The 21032-nt window shown below is 42.8% G+C and overlaps 1 protein-coding gene across 2 annotated transcripts in view; it reads left to right on the top strand.

Moving 5' to 3' along the window:
• Nucleotides 1-21032, top strand: part of PPP4R3A (protein phosphatase 4 regulatory subunit 3A) — a 71382-nt gene that overhangs the window by 35668 nt on the left and 14682 nt on the right. The window contains exons 5-7 of one of the 2 annotated variants that reach the window (XM_024206002.3): nucleotides 14921-14998; nucleotides 15083-15199; nucleotides 15811-15927. In XM_024206002.3, coding sequence (XP_024061770.1) covers nucleotides 14921-14998; nucleotides 15083-15199; nucleotides 15811-15927 — 312 coding nt within the window. The remainder of the gene's footprint in view (nucleotides 1-14920; nucleotides 14999-15082; nucleotides 15200-15810; nucleotides 15928-21032) is intronic. The other variant, XM_024206003.3, reaches the window with a different exon arrangement.

The following is a 21032-nucleotide window of genomic DNA, read 5'->3' as shown; positions in this document are numbered from 1 at the left end:
ATTTGCTGACCCAACAAACATCAACCACTGACTCCAAGTTACATGAATTGGATAAGCTTTGGGGAGGAAATTTGGGCAAGAGGAGTTAGTACTGCAACAGCCTCAAGCAGCACGTCATGCATCACGTGTGCAGCTGTCAGAAATAGGAGTAGTATCTTGTACAGGATGAAGAAGTTGATAGAATAATAGCAGACTAGTTTCTTCTCTACTGTTGGTTTTTGGCTTTAGTCAGTGGTGATAGTGTATTGCATGTGGAGTATGGTTGAGGAACTTGTATGCAGGGGGTACAATGAGGCTGGAGTCTTGGTTCTGACATTGACTTGCTATATGACCTTGGATAAGTCACTTGAACCCCTCCTTTCTTCTGTTTCTGTTGTCTGTATAATGCTTATCAACCTCACAGTGGGGCTGTGAGGATTAATGATTTACTTTAAACACAAAAACTTGAGTCCTATTAATTGCCCTCTGCAGCTTTGAAAAGCAGAGAGCAGCACTACAGAGCAGAATAAACATCCTTCACTATATCCTAGCTCTTCTGACTTCCACAAAGTACCAAGAGGAAGGGAAAATTCTCAGGTATATAAATTGGGAAGGATTAGAAAATGGAAGATGTTTTGGCAGAAACATCTAATTCTGCTTCTTTCTGGAGAAAATAAAAGAAGGTAAACAGAATAGCAATGGATGTTTTACACTGTACTAGAGGGAATGGATTATTTGGTACATTTTTAAAAAGCTTGAAAAATTTACCAAACATTACTAGCCCAAAGTTTAAACCTACTAACCTGGCTGAAATACAGCTGTGCCTCAAGCCATGCCCCTCCCAAACTGTATTATCTGAGATTTTAAAACAACAAAAGGCTTTTGAACAGTTAAACTTATCAGGGTGGCAGTCCACCCCCAATAAATTAATTTATGCTGCCCTTTCCTCTTCTTCCCACGCATAGTAAAAAGGTTTGGCGCAGTGTTCTTTTTTAATTTCTTTTTTCTTTGTGTGAGATCAAAGACTCTGAGATGAAATTTTAAAACCAACAAGCTGTCTTTTCACTCTCCATCGCTTATATCTCCTCCATAATTCAGTTTACATCTTTATTGATTGACTCTCATTCATTCCACTGCTCCACACTTTCTTGCTTCCCTTCCCTACTCTGGGAGAGGAGAAAAGGCAGTGGTGGAGCTAAATGAGATATAGTTTATGGTGGAGATAAATATGGGATCTGGCTTGAATGAAGGAAAAAATACTGCTATTCACTAGCCACTTGGAGCAGCTGTAGGATAGATGGGAGAGGGCTGCTCTCCCATCTATCCTACAGCTGCGCCAAGTGGCCAGTGAATAGGAATATTTGAAGCCCTCCTTCCCACCACAGCTGCTCTGGCTTATAGTCTGAAGGCTAGCCTTTCTTCTTCTCCCTTTCTCTTTCATTCTCTCTCTGTAAAATGAATGACTACTCTACCTCAAGTTTAAAAAACATAAATGAGTATAGTCTCTCCCACTTTAATTTCTCTTCCACTAATGTACCTCCCTCATTCTTTTCTAACCTGATTTTTATAAGGTATGTACTTCCTCAGGCTGCTCATCTCTGGGATTCTTGAGTCCTTCTGTCCCATCCTGTTAAAGTAGCAGTGGCGCTTGGACTGCTATTCTCCTTTCCTCTCCTCCTGAGAAATAGCATACAGCTCCCTGGTTCCACTCACCAGGCAAAATTACTGCTCAGCCTGGGTGAGTAAGTTTTTTATGCCTTATAAAAATCAGGTTAGAAATATTTACCTGGAGATACAGTCTGGTTAGGGTTGCATTAGCAAGGTAAAATAAATGAGTTCCATGAAGTTTACTTTGGATTTTTTTAGACAGGACTTTAAAACTGAAGGTCTGTCTGCTCTATGTGAATATAAAAGCCCATTGTATTTTTTGTTAGAGTAGAGGCTTGTCACAATGTAACTGAACAAAATTTTCCTTTCTGACTATTGTTAATCCTGTGTATTAGGTGGTGGTTGCTGTCCATTGTGGAAGCCATTGTAGTTAGTGGAGTGCCTGGTTCTCTCTCTCCTTTCCATCTCACCACTTCCTGCTGGAGACTGGTGCTGCTGGGGACTGGGGTCTTTTTATAAGCTACCTTTTAACTGAAGAGACCCCTGGACTTGATGTTTGGAGTGCTTCATGATAGTCCAGTGGGAGCCAAGGATGGGGGGGTGCTGCGTGCTTGGCTGTCTTCTGTGGACCATGGTAGTGCTTGTGGTGGTGATACTGCTGCTGTTGATTGTAGGTCAACCTTGGGCCACTCTGGGCCCAATGAAGGTGGGCTATACAGGAGCAAAATGGTTCTGCTTTAAGTTTAAATCAGGAATGGGCAAACTATGGCCCACGGGCCAGATCCGGCCTGCGGGATTGGCACCCCTGTGGTGCTGCGGGCCCCATGCCGCTGCTGGAAGCAGCTGGCACCACGTCACTGTGGCCCCTGGGGCAGAGGGCTCCCCCCCTACCCCCCGCAGCTCCCATTGGCCAGGAATGGGGAACTATGGCCAATGGGAGCTTTGGGGGAAGTGCCCGCAGGGGAGGGCAGCGCACAGAGCCTTCTGCCTCTCCCCCCACGTGTCCTCCCCCCCCCCCCCCCCCCCCCCAGGGCCGCAGGGACATGGTGCTGGCGACTTCCGGGAGCGGCGCGGGGCCACGGCAGGCAGGGAGCCTGTCTTAGTTCTGCTGTGCGCCGCTGCCACCCCGGAGCAGCTCCAGGTAAGCAGCACCGGGCCGGAGCCCGCACCCCGAACACCTTCTGCACCCTGCACCACAACCCCCTGCCCTGAGCCCCCTGCCGCACCTCTCCTGCACCCCAACCCCCTGCCCCGAGCCCCCTCCTGCACTCTGCACCCCCTCCTGTACCGTAACCCCCTTCCCTGAGTCCCCTCATGCACCCTGCACACCACCTGAACCCCTTCCTGCACACCGCACCCCCCTCACACCCCGCACTCCCTCCCGCACCCCAGCCCCCTGCCCAAGCCCTACATTCATGGCCCTGCATACAATTTCCCCACCCAGATGTGGCCCTCAGGCCAAAAAGTTTGCCCACCTCTGGTTTAAATACATGAAGTTGTTTAGAATGTATGGCATTATACACTCCATCCACAACATCTGTGCCTCTTCTCTTGCCACCTGTGCCTTTCTTCCCTGACATAACCCTGCTGTTCACACCGGACTCGGACTGACTGTAACGAGGAGCCTGGGGTGGGTGGGAAGAGACCAGACTGGGCCTGACTGGAGTGGACAGAGGTAGAAGGGAATCAGGCTTAGGGGGAACAGGAGCCCAAGAGTCCACTAGAGCAGTGGTTTTCAAACTTTTTTTTCTGGTGGCTCAGTTGAAGAAAATTGTTGATGCCCACGACCCAGTGGAGCTGGGGATGAGGGGTTTGGGGTGTGGGAGGGGGCTCTGGGCTGGGGCAGGGGGTTGGGTTGCAGGAGGGGGTCAGGGCTGGGGCTGCAGGCTCTGGGGTGGGGCTGGGGATGAGGGGTTTGGGGTGTAGGAGGGGGCTCCGGGTTTGCAGGAGGCTCAGGGCTGGGGCAGGAGGTTGGGGTGCAGGAGAGGCTATGGGCTGGGGGTGCAGGTTCTGGGGTGGGGCCATGGATGAGGGGTTTGGGTGCAGGAAGGGGCTCAGGGCTGGGGCAGGAAATTGGGGTGCGGGCTTACCTTGGACGGCTCCTGGTCAGTGGCACAGCAGGGGTGCTAAGGCAGGTTTGTTGCCTATCCTGGCACCGTGGACCATGCTGCGCCCCGGAAGCAGCCAGCAGCAGGTCCGGCTCCTAGGCAGAGGCGTGCAAGCGGCTCCACACAGCTCTCGCCTGCAAGCACTACCCCCCCTTCCTCCCAGCTCACATTGGCCGGTTCCCAGCCAGTGGGAGTGTGGAGCCGGTGCTCTGGGCGGGGGCAGTGTGTGGAGCCCCTTGGCCCCCCCACCTAGGAGTCAGACCTGCTGCTGGCTGCTTCCGGGGCGCAGCATGGTGTCAGAACAGGTAGAGACTAGCCTTAGCTGGGCGGCACCGCCGATGGGATTTTTAACAGCCCAGTTGGCGGTGCTGACCAGAGCCACCACGACCAAGTGCCTTACGTTCTGCGACCCAGTACTGGGTCACGACCCGCAGTTTGAAAACCACTGGACAGTGCATGCTACCCTACAGAATGTGGAATGGAACCCTAGATTCTTGAGTCTCAGTATTCCTCTGCTGTCAGAAAATATTTGTGGAACCAAGTGGCAAATTGTGTCTGATCCCCCTCTAGTGGCTGGTCTACACAGAGGATGATAACTTACTGCTACTATCAATTATTCCATTAGCTCATGTGGCCCTGCAGATGACCTATGTCAGTATCAGTATTATGCCACCCGATAGAATTTTGGGTTTTTTTCCCCAGTTTTTCTTTTTTTAAAACCTAAGACATTGCACATATAAAAGTATTAGGGCTATCAGACAATTAAAAAAAATAATCGGGAGATTAAAAAAAAGTTGCAGTTAATCACGGTTTTAATCGGACTGTTAAACAATAATAGAATACCAATTTAAATGTATTAAATATTTTTGCATGTTTTTCTACATTTTCAAAATATATTGATTTCAATTACAACACAATAGAGTGTACAGTGCTCACTTTATTTTTTATTACAAATATTTGCACTGTAAAAAAGATAAATAGTATTTTTTCAGTTCACCTCATACAAGTAATGTAGTGCAGTCTCTTTATCATGAAAGTGCTACTTACAAATGTAGGGTTATTTTTTTACATAACTGCACTCAAAAACAAAACAATGTAAAACTTTAGAGCCAAAAGTCCACTCAGTCCTATTTTTTTGTTCAGCCAGTTGCTAAGACAAACAAGTTTGTTTACATTTACAAGTGATAATGCTGCCCGATTCTTATTTACAATGTCACCTGAAAGTGAGAACAGGCATTTGCATTGCACTGTTGTAATATAAAGTGAGCACTGTACACTTTGTATTCTGTGTTGTAATTGAAATTAATATATTTTGAAAATATAGAAAAATGTCCAAAATATAATAATAAATGGAAATTGGTATTCTATTATTGTTTAACAGTGCGATTAAAACTGATTAAAAGCAACTTTTTTTTAATCTAGTTAATTTGTTTTGTGTTAATCGGTTGAATTAACTGCGATTGACAGCCCTAGTTGCAAAGTCAAGCACTCAAAGATGAAAAAATGCCAGAATTAAGATTGCCCCCATGTGCATATACATTATAATACAGTATTTATTTACATGATGAGGCCTCAGCTGTGCCCAGTTCTGGGTGCCGCAGTTTATGAAAGATGTGGACAAATTGGAGAGAGAGTCTAGAGGAGAGCAACAAAAATGATAAAAGGTTTAGAAAGATTATAAAAACTGGTCACATTTAGTCTTCAGAAAAGAAGACTGAGGGGGACTTGCTAACACTCTTCAAATATGTTAAAGGCTGCTACAAAGAGGACTGTGATCAGTTGTTCTCTATGTCCACTGAAGAGGTAATGGGTTTAATCTGAAGCAAAGGAGATTTAGGTTAGATAATAGGAAAAACTTGCTAACTATAAGGGTAGTTAAACTATGGAATAGGCTTCCAAGGGAGGTTGTGGAATCACCATCACTGGATGGTTTTTTTTAAGAATAGATTAGATAAACACCCAGCAAGGGTTTACTTTGTCATGCATCAGCACAGGGGGCTGGACTTGATGACTTCTTGAGGTCCCTTCCAGCCCTGCGTTTCTATGATTCTATAGTATTTTGTTCCACAGGACCCCTGCTTCATTCAATGAATTGGATAGATCTGTGTGTAGTGAGAGGCTGTAGTCTGTAGGACTGCTCCCTCATTTGTTGCAGAAATTGGAAGGTGTGTAGTGAATAAGGTAGGGTGTTAGCAACTCTGTGGCAGAAAGAGATGTGATTTTGGGCAAGTCATTCAAACCAAACTTTTTTTTTTTTTTTTTTTTTTTTTACAGGTGAGCATTAGTTGTGTTCTTTGTTTTCTGAATGCTTTACCTGGGGTCTGATGTGCAAAAGAGTTTAGCATCACAACTGAATCTGAAGTCAATGTGCTTTGAACACAAAAGTCATATAAAGCTAAGTACTCTCAAAAATAGATTGTTGGGGTGTCAAACTGAACTCTCAAAATTAGTGGACACTTTTGACTTTTATCTCTCTGTTCTTCAGTTTCCCCATCTGTAAAACTCAGATGATAACGTCACCTCATCTCATTGGTGTGAGAATAAATTCATTCATGTTTGTGACGCAGTCTTCTACTATTGTGATGAATGCCATTGTAAATGGATGCATCTATTTTATAGTGCCCCTTCAGGCCAACTGTGGCTCTTCTGAGGCATGACTCAGTTTCTCTTTAAATCAGGCTCCCTTTTAATAAAAAGTCCACATAGGCCAGATGTTGCAAACATTCCTCCTTTTGGGGTCCAATTTGGTACATCCAGTGCAAAGTCTTTCAAAAGAAAATTTAGACCTTCAAAGACTTCATCCCAGTTTCACCTGAGCCCATCCCCCCTCTCTAAGGGCCTGTCCTCTCTGTAACAATTCAGTTCTTCCACCCCAATCCCAAATTGGGTGCAGCCCCTCCTCCCCAGGGGCCTGTCTTCCTGCTCTCCAAGCACCTCTTGCTTGAAGTTTGGTCTTCTCCGCAGGCCTTTCTGGTTGCTGCCTTTCCCCTGTTGACTCACGGCCATGCAGAAACATCCTTACTCCCTGCAGTGTCTGCAAGAATCCCTCAGCATCTGCAGCTGATTCCCCTTCTATAAGGCCCAGGTGCCTTCCTTTATACCCAATTGGGCATCAGCTAATCTGTCCAAGTGCACTGGACCCTGCTCCCTTTCTTGCAGGGAGCAGTCATCCTGTCACAGCCATAAAAAAGCCACTGGGGAAATTAATACAGTACTGTCTTCCAAGCAGGGTTTGAATGGTTTGCCTGGGACCACAAGCTGAACAATGAGAATAAAACAAAATATTAAACAGCAGCTCAATCACTGAGTATGGTGAATCCTGGGCACTGAATGAGGCAGGTATTCTGTGGAAAATATGGTATGTGATCATGTAATTAATGACAATATCATATGCACAAGGGAGCTGGATTAAGGTTGCATGAGCAACTTTGATTATGGTATTTCCTTCGTCACTTTTGAGTACTTGACTTTGTAACCTTAACACTCTTTTAACATAGTTTTGTGCATGTGTATTTATATGTATAAATATATAAAATTTATGCAGTTCTCATTTTTTAGTGTTATGAGGGTGCCAGCAGCATAGAAAGGGTGCTTGTTGAATTGTGTACATATTTTATAAACATAAATTATTTTGTTAAAAAACTGTGTGTAAGTAAAATAGATTTGGTGCTCTTTATTGAGAGAGAGAAAAAAATTGATGCAATATTTATTTACATTTATGTAATCATGAGTTTCAAACTGGTCATGAGCAACCAGGCACTCCCATTATATAAGTAAAGTGACAAAAGAGGCTGGTTTTTTGTCTCCTCCATGTTTCCATCCACAATCTTGTATTTCTTTGCAAATAGATTTTGACAGCTATTCAAAAATTGTCCCGTTACGCCAGCCCAGAGAGTGGGTAGTTGGACTTTGCCATTCTAGAAAGTAGTTATAAGACTACCTTTCTTCATTCTGGGCCTGCATAGAGGAATATTGGTAGAAACAAGCTGAACAGGTAAGGTATTAGCATTTGAATGATTGCCAAATTTGCCAAGGTAATAATACAGGACTGGTGGCATGATGGGACCTTGGCTGTACAGTAACTCCCCACTTAATGTCCTCTCGCTTAACATTGTTTTGATCTTATGTCCCTGCTCAATTACAGAACATGCTCCATTTAAAGTTGTGCAATGCTTCCCTATAATGTCGTTTGGCTGCCTGCTTTGTCCACAGCTGGCAGCCCCCCATCAGCTCCCCTACGCGCCTCCCCCCCCCCACAGTGCCTCCTGCCTGCTGGCAGACCCCATGGATCAGCATCTTCCCCCTCCTCCCCCCGCCTCCTGCCCGCGGCAATCAGCTGGCTTGCGGCATTCAGGCGGGAGGGGGGAGGAGCGAGGACTTGGCGCGCAGGCTCCCCCTGCCTCCCGAACGCCGCAAACCAGCTGATTGCCGGAGGCAGGGGGGAGCCTGCGCACGGAGTCCTCGCTCCTCCCCCCTCCCTCCTGCCCCCTGAACAATGCAAGCCAACTGATTGCCGTGGTCAGGAGGGAGGGGGGAGGAGCGAGGACGTGGCACACCTCCCCCCTCCTTCCCCTGCCTCTTGCCCGTGGCAGTCAGCTGGCTTGCGGTGTTCAGGAGGCAGGTGGGAGGGAAGAGGAGCCTGCATGCCATGTTCTCGCTCCTCTCTCCTCTCCCCCCTACCCTTGCCTCCTGAACGCTGCAAGCCAGCTGATTGCCGCGGGCAGGAGGTGGGGGGAGGGAGGAGCGAGGACGCGGCATGCGGAGTAAAGGGGGGAAAGAAGAGGCGGGTTAAGGGTGGGGGTTTGGGGGAAGGGGTGGAGTGGGTGGGCCAAGGGTTGAGCCCCCCGCCCCTGGTGCTTGCAGAGAAGGGGAAGCTGCTGCTGCGCAACGTGCTTCTCCTAGTCTACAGCACCTTCAACCTCCTTGCCTGCCTCATTGTCTCCAGTGCCAGTGGGCTGTGCCTGTGTGGGGTCAGGTGGGGCACCTCCCAACTATAGTACTGTACTGTATGGCAAAAAATAAATTTCCCTGGAATCTAACCCCCTATTTACATTCATTCTTATGGGGAAATTGGATTCGCTTAACATCGTTTCACTTAAAGTCGCATTTTTCAGGAACATAACTACAACGTTAAGTGAGGAGTTACTGTATTATTTATGCGTTGATACAACAATAATATTTGGCAGTTATGTAGTGTGGTGGGGCAATGCCAGTCCCGCACGGGGGGAGGTGGGCTCCAGCAGGGATGGGTGCAGGGCAGGGTTCCAGCGTGCGGGGAGCAGTCAGGGCTCGGGTGAGCAGGGACACCAGTCTCGTGTGGTGGGTAGGCAGGACTATGCGGTTGGAAGAATTAGATTTTTATCAGTAAGTGTCAGTTTCACCACACAAACTGATGAAAAAGTATTTCCATAAATGATGACCAAAATGTACAGATACACAAAGTAAGAAGAATGATCCTTGGATTTAAGGCTGTTTACTTTGACAAATGATGTTAAAACACAATTTGTCAATGGTTATAAAACTTTAACTTTTTGAATCTCAGTATCTACTGTCATTACATAATTACCTGACTCCCCCTGTAACTTCCCACAATCAAGAAAATTAAAATCAATAAAAATAAAAAATCTTAAAACCCATAATTTTGCACAACTGTGAACACGTTAAGCTTTTTTATTTTTATCAATTTAAAATAAACAAAAATACCTATCAAAATTATAAAAAAAAAAAATGTTTTGCCAAGCCTATCCTTGGCCTGTGTAGGTGGTGTAAGAAAGGCATTCAGCACATAATTGAATTTAAATTCGTTCTTTTTCCCCCCCCCCCCCCCCCCCATTTTCTTTTTCATCCCCTCCTAACTGCCAACACAGCTTGGTGTACCAGCATGCCCTATTCTAGTGATATCACAACTACCAAAAAAACCCTCACTGGAACCTGGAGCTGACTAATTTTGAGAATGGGGGGAAGACAGGTAAGCGGTGTTTCTTACTTTGTGACGCTCTTTTGCAACTTAAAAATATTATTTTATACATTTCTTCTCACATTGGAGGCCATCAGTCCTATCCCTTTGTATTATAAAAGTTTAGAAAAAAAAACTTGCAAAACTGCGCCATAGAGTGAGTAAACACCATTTACTTGACCCCCATTATTGGCTGGTTCTGTGTGCCAGCAAGTTCCTGTGATGTTTGTAATGTTGCCTGAATAAAGCATGTTGTTGGGCTCACTTGGAGTCTATGATTTGTGTTTTCTAGGGATCTGAAGAATTTAATAGAAGGGGAGGAGCAGATAGTTTAAAATAATTTATGTACTTACTGCTGTTTTATCCCTTGCTATTTGGGATGTTGAGTGCATGGCCTTACTATATTATAATTTTCCTTTATTATACTTATAGATCAGTTTTCAAACAAAGCAATTATTTTTGTTTAAGCCAGTCTTTTAAAAAGGGTGGAATAAATACAAGATTCTGTACATGTATGTTTATTCTCAGATTGCATCATCCTGCTACCAGATCCACATGTAGTAATAGCAATATTCTGCTCTTTATTTTGAAAATGCTTTACAGATGTTAATTTGTTTTGCAGCACCGTTGTGATGTAAGTATATATTATCTGTAGGTGATTTGGGGGGAACTGAGTTAGAGAAGTTTAGCGATTTTGTCCAGATATTAAAGGGAGTGCATCAAGCTGAAATTAGACTGTCTCAGAAGGATGCATGCTGTCAGCAGTAGGCTCAGAAATTCCAGGTTTAATTTATTTGCATTTTGAAATGCATTTTACAGAGCAGTTTACCATGCAAATTATCTGCTGCACTAAAGTAAATGAGGGCAGTTTTCCAATGGGAAATGGCTTAGTGAAATGATGCATGCAAGTGTTGCATATTGGTGGTATCAGAGCTTAGTTTCTTCTTTCTTCCATGCTGCAGAAATAGTTTGGATGAGTATGCCATCTTGAAAATATGATGGGTTCCTGTTACTACCAAAGCTATGCCTAAATGATGATGGAGAAGTGTCTCAAGGGGGAAATTACTTATCAATAGTGTATTAAAGGACCTGTGTGAAGCAGGATAGCTCAAGATCAAGGGGATGAGGGCACTTTAATCTATATCACAAACTTGTGTCTGAGTGGGGGAGGGATAGCTCAATGGATTGAGCATTGGCCTGCTAAACCCAGGGTTGTGAGTTCAATCCTTAAGGGGGCCATTTAGGGATCTGGGGCAAAAATCTGTCTAGGGATTGGTTTTGCTTTGAGCAGGGGGTTGGACTAGATGACCTCTGGAGGTCCCTTCCAACCCTGACATTCTATGATTCTATGTGGGAGGGAAGGGAAAGGATATATAAAGCAGGTGCAATATTACAACAGGAGCAGCAACAATAGCACTATACTTAAGGCTGATACGCTGTTTCTGTTCTAGGAACTTATTTGCTTGTAACTTTATTAAATTTTCACCTTTTGGGCTGAAATCTTCCAGAAGTTATCTCAGACCAAAAGGGAATATGAAGAAAGCAGGGAGAATAGGGTTTTGTTTTTTGAGTGAGGGGTTGGTTCTTGTCTGTTTTTCCACAGCTGTGAAGTGGATAGACGTTGAAAGTTAATTTTGTTTCACAGAAATAGCCCTAATTGAGAAGTGTGTTAAAATGTTCCAGCAGGGAAAATTGCATTTAATTTGACAATTTGTCATGCCTTTGAAAACTGCATATGGAGCATATGCAGTGTATTTTGTATGAGATTTTTTGCTAAAGTTCATGAAATATATAGCTAAGGAAGTCTGAGCTGCACATAGGTACATTTCTAATGTTAGCTGTGTAGTGAAAAGTACAGTGGGCTACAGTGAAGACTTTGCAGGAGACCTTAGCTCAGTCTCTGCACAGACTTTATAAGATGCCAAAAGGCTAAGAAAAGCTGCTGCAATCTTCCAGAAGCTTAATGTACAAGCTTAACTTTCAGTATAGTCCCACTGAGTGCTATAATTGTACAACCATGTTGCTCATGTCCATTCCAAGACCCACCTGCCTCCCCTCTGTCGGAGTATCTGGCAAGAAGGAACCGAAGAGGCGGCGGGTCGGCAAGGACCTATATACACGGTCATGTAGGCGCCATTCCAGGGGGCTTCACGGCCGATGGGTACCGCTAGGGAAAAACCTTCTGACGATGGCACACGTGGCGTGCACACGCCTACTTGGAATGGACATGAGCAACACATCTCGAACAGCAGTTACAAAAGGTAGGTAACTGTTTTATCTTTCACTTAGCTTTTATATATCAGTTTTCTATAAGGTGCTTTTATATACAATATAATACTAATATTGTGAGCAATGCATACTGTTGTTCTTTTCAGCCAGCAACACAGCCTTTGTTAAGTGCATTTAATGGGCTGAGCTGTAACCACAAAGCTAATTGAGTTACAATCACAGGTGGCCTATATTTTCCAGCAAGTTCTTCTGTTATAATAACAGCAGCTTATTGTGCACGTCAGATACAGGATTTGTATGCATACTATTGGATGGGATTGTTCAAAAGCACTCATTCTTATCTTAACTCTACAATGACTTAAATGGGAGTAGGGTTAGACCATGGTTGAGAGCTTTTGAAAAAATCTCATCCATAGAAAACACTGTGTTTAACCGAGGTTTGAGGGGGAAATTGTATATTATATTTGCAATACAGTTTCATAAATTTTCAGAACGGAAGGTACCATTATTAGATCTACTCTGGCCATTTGTGTATCACAGGTAATTACATTTTGCTCCGTTACCTTCATTTTGAACCCAGTTACTTGGGTTAGACTAAAGCATGCCAGTACTCATGAGACTAAACAGTGTGCCACAAGCAGAGAACAGAAGAGATTAAGATACCACCAATGCCTGAGGCCTCTGCAGTGGCAGGCAGTTGACTCTGTGGAATATGCCCAGATGATCCTAGCTGCTAGGAAGTAGATATAGTATGCGATCACAGAATACTATATTGCAGGGGTTGGCAACCTACGGCACGGGTGCCAAAGGTGGCACGTGAGCCGATTTTTAATGGCACGCTGCTGTCAGCCGAGGTCCCGGACGCCGGCCCCGCTCAGCCCGCTGCTCTCCGACAGGGAGTTCCTCCAGGAAGGGCAGGCAGCTGCCGGACAGGGATTTTTCCCCGCGGGGCAGCGGAAAGGCACCTCGGTGATCTTGGATGTGAGTTCCGAAGCCCTTGCCCATGGGGCTCAGGGAGCACTGCGGGGACTGGGCTTTGGGAAGCAGCTGCGTTAGGGCTCCCAGATGCTGCATGAGCGGCTTGTGCGACTCTCTTCTGGCCCCTGGACTTTAAAGGGGGAGCCTGGACTGGTGCAAGGCACCGTGACTCGCAACTGGCCCCCCTCTTTGCATGGCCCTGCTGCCGCCTCATGCTCCCACTCTCCTCTCCCCTTCTCTGGCATTGCAACAGCCCAGGAGGGGGCCGTGTCCCCGGCGCCCCTGAGCCAGCCGGCAGCGGTGGGGTTGGACGGGTTTTAGCTTACTACCATTTTCATTGAAAGTTAGTGAGATTTAGTCTCCTAAATCACTTTTGAAAATGAGATTTGGGCCTAAATCAGAGAGGCATTTTGAAAATTTTACCCTAAGTGCTAAAAGTTGCGTATGCAACCGTAACTCTGTAACCCTCTCTGTATGTATTACAATATGGCAGGGGTCGGCAACCTTTCAGAAGTGGTGTGCCGAGTTTTCATTTATTCACTCTAATTTAAGGTTTCGTGTGCCAGTAATACATTTTAACGTTTTTAGAAGGTCTCTTTCTAGAAGTCTATAATATATAACTAAACTATTGTTGTATGTAAAGTAAATAAGGTTTTAAAAATGTTTAAGAAGCTTAATTTAAAATGAAATTAAAATGCAGAGGCCCCTGGACCAGTGGCCAAGACCCGGGCAGTGTGAGTGCCACTGAAAATCAGCTCGCGTGCTGCCTTCGGCACGCGTGCCATAGGTTGCCTACCCCTGCTCTAGTGTGTTTGCTGCTGCTCATAGCTTTGCTAAGCTTCAGCAGCATGAACGTTAATCAATCTTGACTGCTGCCATTAAGAACCTTGTGAGCAGCAGTGGAATTGATAAGAATCTAATCATTTTCATTTGGTTTTCAGCACTCGCCCCTTTCCCAACATCTTGGTGTTGTAATCTTCCTTTCCTCTCATATCATTCTTAAGCTACTGGGTATAGTTATTTTAAGGTCTCTGGTAAAATTTCCAGGCCCTGTTTGAGTGGATGATATGGATAGGAGAGAGTGATTGATCTTGTTTTTTTGTTTTTGTTTTTGTTTTTTAAATGTGATATTGAGAAAGAGTCAGATAGAGAATGATTTTTTGGGGGAGGGGAGAGACCGAATAGGGGGGTGATAATCAGACAATATAATGTGGGGAGATTTGCGGATTGAGAGAGACAAGGAAAAGAGAAGACTGACAGATGACAACATAAGATATACCACAATTGGAAAGAAAATCAAATGAACCTAGGAAAGAAAATTGCATATAACAGCAAGGAAAGGACACATAGTCAGTTACATGTCACCTTGATTGTTCGGTCCTTCAGCCCTCGTATAGATTGTGCCGATCACAACATATCTTCCATTAGTTACATGTATTAAGTGGAAAGTTGATTAACACTGTTACAATTAAGTGTCCTACACAACTGTATTTTTCCCTTTAAAATTACTCTTGGGGAAATTCTGTGCCAAAAAATTAAAAATTTTAAAATTCTGCAAATTTATGCATATATAATATCACACTAGTTTCAATTATTTTGGTAATTTATTTCAAAATATCTATCAAAGTATGTCTGTAATAATACAGACAAAAATAGATTTCCCAAGTGTTTGGTCTTTTTTTGACAAATTCCTTACTAGGCAAATTAATAGAGAACTTTGAGTAATATATCTAAACTACAATACAGAAACTTATTTCCCTCTCCCCTTAGCAGCAGTGCAACAGCTTGGGGCAGGGTGCTGTGCTGAACACAGCCGGCTGCTGGTCAGCTGCAGCTATCTGTTCTGGCACCACAGCGGCCGCTGGTGGGCAAAAGGTGGAACTGCAGCACTTTCGGGCAGAGTTTTTTTTCTGCACAGAAAATACAAAATTCTGTGCCGGACATAAATTCTGTCCATGCACAGTGGTATAAAATGCAGGAGGCATGGCTTTGGGGAGTTAATATTATGAGGGTTAGCTTCAGTATTGTCAAATAAACACATGGCATTATCTTACTTTTGTAGGAAGATGAAAAATTTCTGACAGAATTGTTTGCACAATTAACAGATGAAGCCACAGATGAGGAGAAAAGACAAGAATTGGTAAGCATTTGTAAAATATTCATGAAGTGACTATTCATTGTCTGAATTTTGTTAATCACTAGCTTGTTGTTTTCTACGTTTCAGGTAAACTTTCTCAAAGAGTTCTGTGCATTTTCTCAAACATTACAACCTCAAAACAGAGATGCTTTTTTCAAAACGTTGTCTAATATGGGTATACTGCCAGCACTAGAAGTCATCCTAGTAAGTTAATGCAATATGTATTTTTCTGAAATGACTCTTTGTAAATATTTGTTGTAACAGTTATATTTTTTTCAGTTCAGTAAAGATAATTATTTAAAAAGTAGTTACAGCAACACTGCAGTGTCATGGCTTTCTGAAGTACTTTAGTGATTTGTTTTGTCTGAAAGGGATACTGTCATCTTGAAATTCAGTCCACTACAAAAAAAAAAAAAAAAATTAAAGTAGTTTTAGGTAGTACATCACTAAGTCCCCCTAGCAGTTTTTGTGACTTTGCAATTTCCCCCCCCCCAATCTTTATTCCTTTTTCTGGTCTGTTTCTGTGTTCAAACTAAAACAGGGCTATGACCAATAAACCAGGGAAACTGTTAAACTGATTGCATACAAAGCTATCAATTAAACCAGAAAAAAAACGGTGGGGGGAGCCCTCATCTCTTACATATGGTGACTCTAGTTATTACTTGTAACAGTAATAGTTAATAATAATAAAAATTCAGACAGAACTATGATTTCTGAAATTGCTTCTGCTCATTTAAAAAACTACTGTTATGCCTTTCAAGTACAACGGATTTTTGTTCTTTAAAGTACTTAAACAGTTTTACTTGACTTTCCAGGGTATGGATGATGCACAAGTGCGAAGTGCAGCTACTGATATATTCTCATATTTGGTTGAGTACAATCCATCCATGGTACGAGAGTTTGTTATGCAGGAAGCTCAACAGAATGATGATGTAAGTAGGAGGTCCTCTACAGCTTTTCTAGAAGGTTCATATTTAGGTCTCTATTATTAGTGACTAAATCCTACTTTATGAGTTTTCATTTGACAAATGTGGATTTGAAATAGTTTTCTAGAACCTTTCCTTTAAAAAAAAACAAACAAACAAAAAAAAAACTATGGTTGGAAGGTTCTCTCTCGTACCCATCATGGTAGTATTTACAATAATAATATTAATCACAACACAATTATATAAACTACAGCTTACCCTATTTTATCTATTAATCTTTCATATTTGGAAAGGTGACCATATCTCCTCATTTGCATAGCCTTCTTGGACCCTGGTCCTGCAAACACCTAGTCATGTTCCTTAACTTTAAGTGTATGAGCAGTCCAATGGGGCCTGGGCACATTCTGAAGTACTTACAGGATTGGGATGTTTAAACAAAAAGTAACTTTTCTACCCTGCCAGGTTGCTTATTGGAGTGCACCAATTGATGTGTACATTTTAGGGCTGTCAAGCGATTTAAAAAATTAATCATGATTAATCGCACTGTTAAAAGTGATGGAATGGATAAGACAGAGTCTGTCTGGGCAATAATTACACTGGGTAATAGAACTACTAGAGCCTCCCCTGAGATAGTGCTTGGGGTGTGCTATAGACCACCGGGATCTAGCCTGGATGAGGACAGAGAACTATTTAATGTTTTTAGGGAAGTAAAAACTAATAAGAACTGTGTAATCATGGGGGACTTTAACTTCCCAGATATAGATTGGGGAACAAATGCTAGTAACAATAATAGGGCTCAGATGTTCCTAGACGTGCTAGCAGATGAATTCCTTCATCAAGTAGTAACTGAACCGACGAGGGGGGATGCAATTTTAGATTTGGTGCTGGTGAGTAGTGAGGACCTCGTTGAGGAAATGGTTGTAGGGGACAACCTTGGCTCGAGTGACCATGAGCTAATTCGGTTTAAACTAAATGGAAGGTTTAACAGAAATAAAACTCTGACTAAGGTTTACGATTTTAAAAAGGCCAACTTTAATAAATTAAAGCAACTACTTAGGGAAGTGCATTGGGATAACATACTTAGGGATCTAAAGGCAGATGACGCCTGGAATTATTTCAAATTGAAGTTGCATGAGCTGTCCGAGGCCTGTATACCAAGAAAGGGAAAACGATTAGTAGGCAGGAGATTTAGACCTAGCTGGATGAGTGGGCGTCTCAAAGGGGCAATTAAGAAAAAACAGAAAGCATACAAAGAATGGAAGAGGGGAGGGATCAGCAAGGAAACCTACCTTATTGAGGTCCGAGCATGTAGGGATGCAGTGAGAAAGGCCAAAAGCTGTGTAGAGTTGGACCTTGCGAGGGGAATTAAATCAAATAGTAAGAGGTTTTATAGCCATATAAATAGGAAGAAAACAAAGAAAGAGGAAGTGGGACCGCTGAAGAATGTAGATGGAGTGGAGATTAAGGATAACCTAGGCATGGCACAATATCTAAATGAATATTTTGCATCAGTCTTTAATAAGGCTAATGAAGGGCTTAGGAATAGAGGGAGCAGGACAGAGGGGAATAAAGAAGGAGGGAATGACATTACAGTATTAGAGGTGGAAGCTAAACTTCAGCAGCTAAACGGGACCAAATCGGGCGGACCGGATGATCTTCATCCTAGAATATTGAAGGAAGTGGCGCAAGAAATTGCAAGCCCCTTAGCGATAATTTTTAATGAATCTGTAAACTCGGGGGTGGTACCGTTGGACTGGAAAATAGCTAACGTGGTTCCTATTTTCAAGAAGGGGAAAAAAAGTGACCCGGGTAACTACAGGCCTGTTAGTTTAACATCTGTAGTATGCAAGGTCTTGGAAAAAATTTTGAAGGAGAAAGTAGTTAAGGGCCTTGAGTTGAATGGTAATTGGGACAATTTACAACATGGGTTTACGAAAGGTAGATCGTGCCAAACCAACCTGATCTCCTTCTTTGAGAAAGTAACAGACCTTCTAGATAAAGGGAATGCAGTGGATCTAATATACCTAGATTTTAGTAAAGCGTTTGATACGGTACCGCATGAGGAATTATTGGTTAAACTAGAAAAGATGGGGATCGATATGAAAATCCAGAGGTGGATAAAGAACTGGTTAAAGGGGAGACTGCAGCGGGTAGTACTGAAAGGGGAACTGTCAGGTTGGAGGGAGGTCACCAGTGGGGTTCCTCAAGGTTCAGTTTTGGGTCCGATTTTATTTAATCTATTTATTACTGACCTCGGAACCGAATGTAGGAGTGGGCTGATAAAGTTTGCGGATGACACAAAGTTGGGAGGTATTGCTAATTCGGAGAAGGATCGGGATATTCTGCAGGGAGACTTAGATGACCTTGTAAATTGGAGTAATAATAATAGGATGAGATTTAATAGTGAGAAGTGTAAGGTGATGCATTTAGGGATGACTAACAAGAATTTTAGTTACAAGCTGGGGACGCATCGGTTAGAAGTGACGGAGGAGGAGAAGGACCTCGGAGTCCTGGTTGATCGCAGGATGACTATGAGCCGGCAATGTGACGCGGCTGTTAAAAAAGCTAATGCGATATTGGGATGCATTAGGCGAGGTATTTCTAGTAGGGGCAAGGAGGTGCTCCTTCCGTTATACAAGGCGCTGGTGAGACCTCATTTGGAGTACTGTGTGCAGTTCTGGTCTCCTATGTTTAAAAAGGATGAATTCAAACTGGAACAGGTACAGAGAAGGGCCACTAGGATGATCCGAGGAATGGAAAACCTTTCCTATGAAAGGAGACTCGAGGAGCTCGGTTTGTTTAGCCTAACCAAAAGAAGGCTGAGGGGGGATCTGATTGCTCTCTTTAAATACATCAAAGGGATAAATACCAGGGAGGGAGAGGAATTATTTCAGCTCAGTACTAAGGTGGACACAAGAACGAATGGATATAAACTGGCCGTGGGGAAGTTTAGGCTTGAAATTAGACGAAGGTTTCTAACCGTCAGAGGGGTGAAATTTTGGAACAGCCTTCCGAGGGAAACGGTGGGGGCGAAAGACCTCTCTGGCTTCAAGATTAGGCTAGATAAGTTTATGGAGGGAATGGTTTAATGGGATAACGTGATTTTAGTCAATTAGGTAATAAAGTGCCATCGCTGGTAAAATGTGGGTCTGGCTAGAGAATCTTGCCTGTATGCTCGGGGTTCTACTGATCGCCATATTTGGGGTCGGGAAGGAATTTTCCTCCAGGGTAGATTGGCAGAGGCCCTGGAGGTTTTTCACCTTCCTCCGCAGCATTGGGCAGGGGTCGCAAGCTGGAGGATTCTCTGTGACTTGAAGTCTTTAAATCACGATCTGGAGACTTCAACAGCTGAGTTAAGGGAAAGTGGGTGGGTCAGCTTTTGTGGCCTGCATCATGCGGGAGGTCAGACTAGATGACCATAATGGTCCCTTCTGACCTTTAAGTCTATGAGTCTGAGTCTATAAACAATAATAGAATACCATTTATTTAAATATTTTTGGATGTTTTTTACATTTTCAAATATATTGATTTCAGTTACAACACAGAATATAAAGTGTACAGGGCTCACTTTATATTTATTTTTGATTACAAGTATTTGCACTGTAAAAAACAAAAGAAATAGTATTTTTCAATTCACCTACTACGAGTACTGTAGTGCAATCTCTTTATCATGAAAGTTGAACTTACAAATGTAGAATTATGTACAAAAAAAACCTGCATTCAAAAATAAAGCAATGTAAAATTTTAGAGCCTGCAAGTCCACTCAGTCCTACTTCTTGTTTACAATGTCACCTGAAAGTGAGATCAGGCATTCTCATGGCACTGTTGTAGCCGGCCTCACAAGATATTTACGTGCCAGATGCACTAAAGCTTCATGTGTCCCTTCATGCTTCAACCACCATTCCAGAGGACATGCGTGCATGTTGATGACAAAGGTTCTGCTCAATAACAATCCAAAGCAGTGCGGACCGACACATGTTCATTTTCATTATCTGAGTCAGATGCCACCAGCAGAAGGTTGATTTTCTTTTTTTGTTGGTTCGGGTTCTGTAGTTTCCACATCAGAGTGTTGCTCTTTTAAGACTTCTGAAAGCATGCTACACACCTTATCTCGCTCAGATTTTGGAAGGCACTTCAGATTCTTAAGCTTTGGGTCGAGTGCTGTAGCTATTTTTAGAAATCTCACATTGGTGCCTTTTTTGCGTTTTGTCTAATCTGCAGTAAAAGTGCTCATTTTACGAACAACATGTGCTGCATCATCATCCGAGACTGCTATAACATGAAATATATGGCAGAATGTGGGTAAAACAGAGCTGGAGACATAAATTCTCCCCAAGGAGTTCAGTCACAAATTTAATTAACACATTATTTTTTAACGCGCATCATCAGCATGGAAGGCATGTCCTTTGGAATGGTGGCCGAAGCATGAAGTGGCATACAAATGTTTAGCATATCCCGCACATAAATACCTTGCAATGCCAGCTACAAAAGTGCCATGCAAATGCCTCTTCTCACTTTCTGGTGACATTGTAAATAAGAAGAGGGCAGCATTATTTCCTGTAAATGTAAATAAACTTGTTTATCTTAGCAATTGGCTGAACAAGAAGTAGGACTGAGTGGACTTGTAGGTTCTGAAGTTTTACATTGTTTTGTTTTTGAGTGCACTTATGGAACACACAAAAATTTACATTTTGTAAGTTACACTTTCACAATAGAGATTGACTACAGTACTCGTATGAGGTGAATTGAGGAATACTATTTCTTTTGTTTAGCATTTTTACAGTGCAAATATTTGTAATAAAAATAATATACACTTTGATTTCAATTACAACACAGAATACAATTTTATTTTTATATATATATATATATATATATATATATAAATGTAGAAAAACATCCAAAATATTTAATAAATTTCAATTGGTATTCTATTGTTTAACAGTGCAATTAATCGCGATTAATTTTTTTGAGTTAATCATGTGAGTTAAGTGCAATTAATCGACAGCCCTAGTAAATTTTAAGCTTTTTGTTTACTTTCTTCATTTTTGTAATAAACCTCTTGCAACAACTGTCATTTTTAATATGCATCCAGAGATTTTTTTTTTTTACTT

This window comes from Terrapene carolina, unplaced genomic scaffold (genome assembly GCF_002925995.2).
Source record: "Terrapene carolina triunguis isolate 2854851 unplaced genomic scaffold, T_m_triunguis-2.0 Scaffold96, whole genome shotgun sequence".
In the NCBI taxonomy this organism is placed as follows: domain Eukaryota; kingdom Metazoa; phylum Chordata; order Testudines; family Emydidae; genus Terrapene; species Terrapene triunguis.
Note: the sequence above shows the minus strand (reverse complement) of the source record. Positions and strands in the feature narration are given on the sequence as shown.